General features: G+C 40.9%; 1 protein-coding gene across 1 annotated transcript; it reads right to left on the bottom strand.

Annotated features, from left to right (window-relative positions):
- Nucleotides 1–792: 792 nt before the first annotated feature.
- On the bottom strand, nt 793–7,880 carry mtfp1 (mitochondrial fission process 1). The gene is made up of 4 exons (XM_079735293.1): nt 7,758–7,880; nt 3,320–3,447; nt 2,517–2,749; nt 793–2,135 (listed from the first exon to the last, which is right to left on the bottom strand). The coding sequence occupies exons 1-4, from the start codon at nt 7,843–7,845 to the stop codon at nt 2,069–2,071; spliced, it is 516 nt and encodes a 171-aa protein (XP_079591419.1). The 5' UTR covers nt 7,846–7,880; the 3' UTR covers nt 793–2,068.
- Nucleotides 7,881–8,285: the final 405 nt, after the last annotated feature.

The raw sequence follows: 8,285 nt of genomic DNA on the forward strand, positions 1-8,285 counted from the left end.
AACGAGGGTAATATATTTCACATCATTCAACTCCCGGAGGATTTATTTTTACAATACAAAAAAGTAGTGAAACATAGGATATTTACCTGATTGGACTACAGCTAGGCCTACATATAATGCCACCAAAACGTTGAAAAACCAAGCCATTGCTAAAAGCTCTGGTAAAGCTCTACACGTACAAAAAAAAATGTGCTTGATTAGAATAATTGGTGACAGCTGCCACGTGCATACTCAATCAGGGTAATTTATTTGCATTGGTCCCTTTGGTTTCCCCACTCGTATGCCATTGGCCGCTACGCAGCCCCTCACAATAAGTCAAGATGGGATTTGCTTTTATTAACTTGCAGACATTTTAATGTCATCATAAAATTGTGTAAGAGCGCGGGAAGGGTCTTTCTGTAGAGCGGTTAAACGATGCTCTGGTTGATCGATGTGGATGGGTGGTGGCAATCGATGCAGCTTTGATTATACTGACATGATAAAAAGTTAAGTGACGTTTTTTCTTGCAGAGCAGGCTAGTTTAACAAATGTAATCAAAAATGTGTTAGGGATCAAAAACAAATACATGTTACCATGCCATAATTTATGCCGCAAGAGTCAGATTTCAACTGCCAAAGCATAACATTTAAAAACCAAATTTTAATCCTATGGATGACCCTTATTTATTTTCATGATTTTTTTTGTGTAGTATTTTAATCTTCATTGTGTTTACAATTATGTCTACAATAACAGAAAAACGACCCCTACAAAAAACATGCATTCATATCAAACTGAACTATGAAAATATATCAATAGGTTTTCATTCTGATTTATTGGCATGTCACTTAAAAGTAAACATAAAGCTTTGACAAAGTGCAACAGAACAAAACTTTAAAAGAAAAGAGATGGTTAAAAAGTCTACTTGAAGAATTCCCTTATAGTTGAATGCCCAGTTTACAGGTCCCACCCATGTTTCCCTTGCATAGCTACAGTATACACTTGCCACCCAACAGTAATAAAATAGATATTTGTTAGTATATTTGTCTTTACCATCCTTCTCATTCATACAGCAACAAGTATTTGGACATTAGAAGAGTTTTTATGGACTTAATCTAGGACTCCTGACTGAGTGACACAATTATTCTCCAAACCATTGACAGATTATGGAGGAATGATTTACCAAGTCCTAATAATCAATAAAAAATACCTTGAAAGATACATGTATTACGCCTGAGTAAACCATATCATTGAAAGCCCAGTGTAGATCTGTGAGCTCATCATACTTATGTGAGGTCACTAACAATAGCCAGGTCATCATCCACATATTTCCTACATTTAAAGTTATTAAGATCTATCATAACAAGATACCACAAACATTCAAATAAAGTACACCTTAATGTCAAGGCATACGATAAATCAATCGACTATACACTTTGCTATGGGTTAAAAAACTCTTGTGCTAAATGAAATGGCTTCACAAGTGAACACATTGTGCTGAACAGCAGTAACCTGAGTGTGAAACAGTAGTGAAAGAAGTAGAAATATTACAGTAAGAGCGTAACATGGTGGACCCCATGCTGTCAGAATAGCAGCAGAGAGTATGGCTCATAAACCACCAGTGCAGTGTGTAACATGAGTTCCATCTTTGTGAACATGGCTCGTATCAATTCATCGTATCCACTACATCCCTTCTTTCAGCAGTTATCCTTACGTACACATTTACAATCTAATTTTCAGATTTAATTTTAAACAAATGACTGATAGTCCCAGATTAGATATATTGGTGAAATATTCCTAAAGTTTATGGAAATAAATATAGTTAGCTTTGTTTTTATCATTTCTTTTTATATCCTTTGGAAAGTCTCTTACAAAGCATCTAAAAATCTTTATTTATGATCAATAGGGCATGGTCAACAAGAATAATGTATTAATCTGTATATTGTGTGGATGCATTAATAAAGATGTATTTGTTGATAAAACCATTGTTCTCCTGGAAGAACCAGCACTGTATTGCACAGTTCACAAAGGACCATGAGCCGGATGAGGTGTCAGGCCTCCACAGCAGCGGTTCTCCTCTTGGGTCTCCCCCTCAGTCCTGCTTCTCTCCTCCCCCGTAGATCTTCCGAAGGCTGGCGTCCAGCAGCAAGTCTACAGATCTGCAGGACATGAGAAGACATGTATTCACCGTGTTCAGCGGTCTGGTCAGACACATGATACAGCCTACTGCTAACGCTACGCATACATGCATAAACGTGTCAAAGCATTTCAATCACATTGTCCAACCACACCCCTCCTCCTGCTCCAACTGAACACAATGGGGCTGTTATTTCTAGAACCTTGCAGACTGTTCAGATGCATTTCTTTTAACTGGTGGGCGGAACCTCTCCTGCTAAAACGGGGGTTTACTTAACATGTCGGTACCAGCGAGTCTTAACCCCATAACCGTCCTACTGGTCCTCACCTGTCTAAAGGGGTGATAATAAGGGGGATGGCGGACAGGGTTTACTGTAGGTACCAGCGAGTCTTAACCCCCTCACCTGTCTATGGGCGTGATGATGAAGGGGATGGTGGACAGGCCGATGGCCGTGGTGGTCCACTTGCGGACGGGCAGGGGCCACTTGGTGGTGCGGCCCAGCAGGTAGAGCGAGCCGGCACACACACGGTTTATGGTGAAACCGGGGATGGCCACAGACGCCAGGGCTTGCCACACAAAGGTGTCGACCACAGCAGCAGCCACCTTGGCTGTCCTCCCAGGGCCGTCTCCATGGGCCTATGGGGAAGAACAACAACACCTAAACACATTCAGTACTAAAACGGTTGGATTCAGTATAAACCCATTACAAATAATGAAGCATGCAGAAAGGCACAGGCTGCAACTACTGCTCATATCGTGTTCATAGATCGATTTCTTTATCATTTGTTAAAAAATTATTACACAACAAAAGTTGAAGTTCACCAGTTCTGCCTGTGCCAAATAACCAACACAGGAGGATTGAGATGCTAAAATGGTTTAGCACTGTCTGGATCAGAACAGTAAATTAAACATTTTACTGTTGAAAGATTGATCCCCAGATACTGTTCACCAGTTCCTGGTCATCGGACCCTTACTGTTGAACCCTTAACCCTGTTTGTCTTGGACTCCATTCACTGTTTATTACGGTTATTTGGCCGACGCTTCGAAGCGGCTTACAGTGAATTCAGATACAAGTGGGTCAAGAACCTGGTTCAAGACGACTACAGGTAGGCTGCATACTGGGGAGTCAGTCACACAAACCTTCACTGTCCTGCCCTCTGCTGCAGGAGAGGAGTATAAGTGAATCCTTCTCTATTCAACACTCACCGCCGCGGCCTTCTTCCCTTTGTCCACAGCGTCAGCGGTGACATAGACGGTGGCCACACCATAGGTGGCCCTTACCATGCTGACAGGCACCAGGGCCCGGAAGGCCTCGCCCACCTCGTTGGCATAGCCTGCAGACGGACAAGTATAGAGGTCAGTCTGAAAAACAATGATATACCTTTATCTTGGCCCAAAAAAGCTAGTACAAGGAACAATCAGCAACAATGTAGTTAAACTAAAGTGCATGTGTTGAACTGGAGAACAAACACTGTGCGTAGAGTCCTGCAACAGGTTGTGTACCCGCAGGTACCCGACGGTTACCCGCATAAAAGTTGCTAAAACGGGCGGATTGTGACGTCCCTAAAATTCACGGGGGGGATGCGGGCAGGTTAAGAACTCCTTGCGGGCGGATAGCGGATGAGAACCAAAACAGTATTTTAGTTTGCTGAAATAAAAGATAATTGAAAAATTTGTGAAATATTTATAATATACAGGTCATACTCAGAAAATTAGAATATCGTGCAAAATTTCATTTATTTCAATAATTCAACTTAAATGGTCATACTAATACATAATGTTGACTCATTACATGCAAAGTGAGATATTCCAAGCCTTTATTTGTTATACTTTTGAAGATTATGGCTTACAGTTTATGAAAACCAAAAATTCAAAATCTCAGAAAATTAGAATATTACAAAAAAAGGATTGTAAATAAAGAAATGTTGGCCCTATGAAAAGTATAATCATGCATATGTACTCAGTACTTGGTTTGGGCCCCTTTTGCATGAATTACTGCCTTAATGCGGCATGGATGCTATCAGCCTGTGGCACTGCTGAGGTGTTATGGATGACCAGGCTGCTTCAATAGCTTTCTATTGGCAATGCCCCATAGATTCTCTGGGGTTCAGGTCAGGCGAGTTTGCTGGCCAATCAAGGACAGTAATCCCATGGTCATTGAACCAGGTTTTTGTAGTTTTGGCAGTGTGGGCAGGTGCCAAGTCCTGCTGGAAAATGAAGTCAGCATCCCCATAAAGATGGTCCGCTGAAGAAAGCATGAAGTGCTCTAAAATTTCCTGGTAGACGGCTGCGTTGACTCTGGTCTTAATAAAGCACAGTGGACCAACACCAGCAGATGACATGGCTCCCCTAACCAACACAGACTGTGGGAACTTCACACTGGACTTCAAGCATCTTGCATTCTGTGCCTCTCTAATCTTTCTGCCGACTCTTGGACCTTGGTTTCCAAATGAGATGCAAAATTTGCTCTCATCCGAAAAGAGGACTTTGGACCATTGAGCAACAGACCAGTTATGTTTTTCTTTAGACCAGGTAAGCGGTTCTGACGTTGTTTTTTGTTCAGGAGCCACTTGACAAGAGGAATACGACATTTAAAGCCCTTTTCACAGATTTGTCTGTGTGTGGTGGCTCTTGCTGCACTCACCCCAGCCTCAGTCCGGTCCTTGTGAAGCTCTAACACTTTTGAAAGGCCTTTTGCGCACAATCCTCTCCAGGCTGCGGTCATCCCTGCTGCTTGTGCACCTTTTTCTTCCACACTTTGCCCTTCCACTTAACTTTCTATTAATGTGCTTTGATACAGCACTTTGCGAACATGCAACTTCTTTTGCAATTACCTTCTGAGGCTTTCCCTCCTTATGGAGGGTGTCAATGATGGTTTTCTGCACAACTGTCAGGTCAGCAGTCTTCCCCATGATGTGAATCCTACTGAAGCAGGCTGAGAGACCATTTAAAGGCTCAGGAACTCTTTTCAGGTGTTTTGGATTAATTATCTGATTAGAATGTGACACTTTGAGCCTACAATATGGAACCTTTTCACAATATTCAAATTTTCTGAGATTTTGAATTTCGGGTTTTCATAAATTGTAAGCAATAATCTTCAAAATTATAACAAATAAAGGCTTGTAATATCTCACTTTGCATGTAATGAGTCTACATAATGTATTAGTTTGGCCTTTAAGTTGAATTACTGAAATAAATGAACTTTTGCACGATATTCTAATTTTCTGAGTATGACCTGTATGTCTAAATTACCATAACCTCAACACAAGTATGGGGGGCCTTTAAAGAACCTAATGTAAAGAGAGTAGCGTTTGTGTGCGCGCGAGAATGGCAGTACGTGTGTGAGTGACGTCAGCGAGGAGCGCGAGCTGTAGCGCGTGTCAGTCTAAGGGTGTAATCCAGTTGTATGGTACGCCGGTACGTGCTAGTCGTAAGTTGTAAATCTGCCAGCTTTCTTGCGGCATTTCACGGAGGAACGCCCCCTTTTGGTCGGTCCCACTCGCTATTCTGAAAGTATAGAGCGAGTTCAGTGAGGCCGACCTTACGACTTGACAACAAAAATGGTGGCGCCCGTAAAGAGATTTATTTTCTTTGTGTTTGTTGTACCACGTTGGTCATTTTAATATCGATTTTAAATGCTCTTAGACATTTGATTACATTGCTACTTTATTCCAATCACCAATTTATGCATTGCACGGTCTTGCCTTAGAATTAACGAACGAGTCCGGTTGTGTGTGAGAATAAAGTACCCAGCCTTTCAAGAATCGGTGGCCGCTTCATTCCGACCTATAAGCAGACCCACTGCCGGTCAAAATGAAAGGTGTTACCCCCAAAAGAACATCGGCCCTGGAGGGAACGTCTCCCCTGTGCTCCTCATACGGTCTGGGAGCCGACAGCAGGAAAGGTGTAACACTAACCATCTCGTAGTTGGAGGTGGAGCGCAAGAGAATCGAGCAGGTAAACACAATCAGGTGGGACAAATGTAGTGATGAAATAGACCAATGTAATGACAGATCTTTAGGGAAGAAATTGGGCGGCACTAGATAAGACAGATCAAACCAGCTAGGTTTAGGCTCACCAAAGTTAACCCATTCAGGTTAATCACTAAATGTGTCCCACCTGATTGTGTTTACCTGCTCGATTTAAGCAATGCAGCTCAGGGTTCACTAACTTTTGCACACAAGTAAGCAAATAATTAGTTTTATTTGAATCTTTAACTACACAATTGATTTCTGGAGATTTTTTTTTTTGAATTGATAAACACACACACACTGATATTGATAAAAATGAATTAATAATGGCTAATAAAATTCCAATTAGGCTCAAGAGGTTCACATACTTTCTAGCAGCACTGTATGTCAACAACAGCTTATTTTAGTTATGTATTATGTTCATAAGAACCCATATTTGCCAGTTGTCTTTTGATTGTATTTATTTACAATCGTGTTAACTTTAAGAGGCACTATTACTGATTACTTTTTGTGAAAGTAACATTACTTATTGGGTTTTATTGTTAAATGCAAGACAGAGAAAGGCAGTACAAGAAGCCATGACATTTAGTGGTTCACTTTGGTAAATACAGAAAAAAGTGTTTTTTTCCTTTCCTTGTTCAGCTAGAATCTATTTTATTTTAAAGTTACAATGTGAACGACAATGTTCAATTATTTCAAACATCCTGCCACAATTTATTAAAAAATAGGTTATTTTTGCATTGCAGTCACATGTTTTGTTTTCAGTGTAGAATTCTGTTCTTTTTTACACCTCACACATCACATATCAAAAAACCTATCTCATATCCAAAGCTTGGATATCAATAAGCTAATTTTGCAGCTAAAATGTTTTCCACATCACAACACATGATATGATACACATGATATGAAGCACAGTAAATGTTTTTGTCCCAACATGTCAGTAGAACTACCCAGAAGTACTTGTCTATCTACTGGTAGAAAGGCCTGAGTAAATAGCGAAGTCTGAACTGAAGCTGGGTAGCTGGTTTAGTATAGTGCTGGTGCACCCCCTGTAATCTCAGATGCACCCCAAGGCATTCTGTTTTGGAACGAGGCCTGGATGTGTCTATATATGAAGTATTGGCTCAATCTCTGACCAAAGCAGCGGAATGGTTTGTTTGGGGTCAAAGCTCTGGCCAGCCTTTCATTTGAATTGTACATCATATAGACATCGTATACATCAATTAGTAATCCAACGAAATAGCCCAATGTTTCAACTATCATGAATCAATGTTTATCCCTTCAGAGGTCATCGTTGAGTGATAAATGTTTTTTATCAGTTCAACACAGACAGCATCAAGTAGCAGACAATGATCTGCTGGTCCCTGCTGTACTGTCTGGTCGTTAAATGAACTAAAGCTAAGTTAAATGACGTTCAATTGGTGAAACAAACTAAAAACAATATAACCATTACTTCATGTGTAGAATACGTCCTGCGACCACAAAGGTACAAAGAAACGTCCTACAAAGTCATAGCAAGTATTTATATATCTTTAATGGTTGAACTGGTTAGCCTTGTATGCTAATATAGGTAAGCTATATTCAGGGTCGAATGAATGTTCTTTTGTCATCTTGAAGAATCGGGAGGCAAAGCTTTAAAGTCAGCAACAAATATAGGACGATGAAGTACTTACCTAAAAAGCGAATCCATGTGTCACGATAGATGTCGACCGCTTTAGTGGGGGGGTCTTCACTTGGAGTCATGCCCTTCACTTCTATCATTTCCTATGGTAGCAGTAAGGTGTGTTCAAGATGCTTCGGACAACAGCCTTCTGAGCTGCACTTGTGACGTCATTTCCTGTCTCGCAGCACTTATGTCGCCTTCAAAGCGCTCGGAATTTCCAAAAATTTGGAGGTTCGGACCATTATCAGTGACCAGGATCAGTGTAATTCCGGCAAAAATTGAACCCAGGGTCTTTGTTTTGGCATGAAAACCCATCAAATAAGCCCTCCAGATACCTTTTTCATTGAAAATCGAGTATTAGAGTTTGCCCGGTGCAATGATTGGCGTCCTTGTCATTGGCTTGGGGCATTGAGTTTCGCTTCCAAATCGGCCTTTTTGAACCACTAATATTGTTAAAAATAGCACCAAACCTCTGCAGTAGCATGACTAGGGTCCCAACACATAAAACGAACCACCATCAACTTAGTTTGCAAACCCG

The sequence above is a fragment of the Pollachius pollachius genome (assembly GCF_949987615.1).
Source record: "Pollachius pollachius genome assembly, chromosome: 4".
Classification (NCBI taxonomy): domain Eukaryota; kingdom Metazoa; phylum Chordata; class Actinopteri; order Gadiformes; family Gadidae; genus Pollachius; species Pollachius pollachius.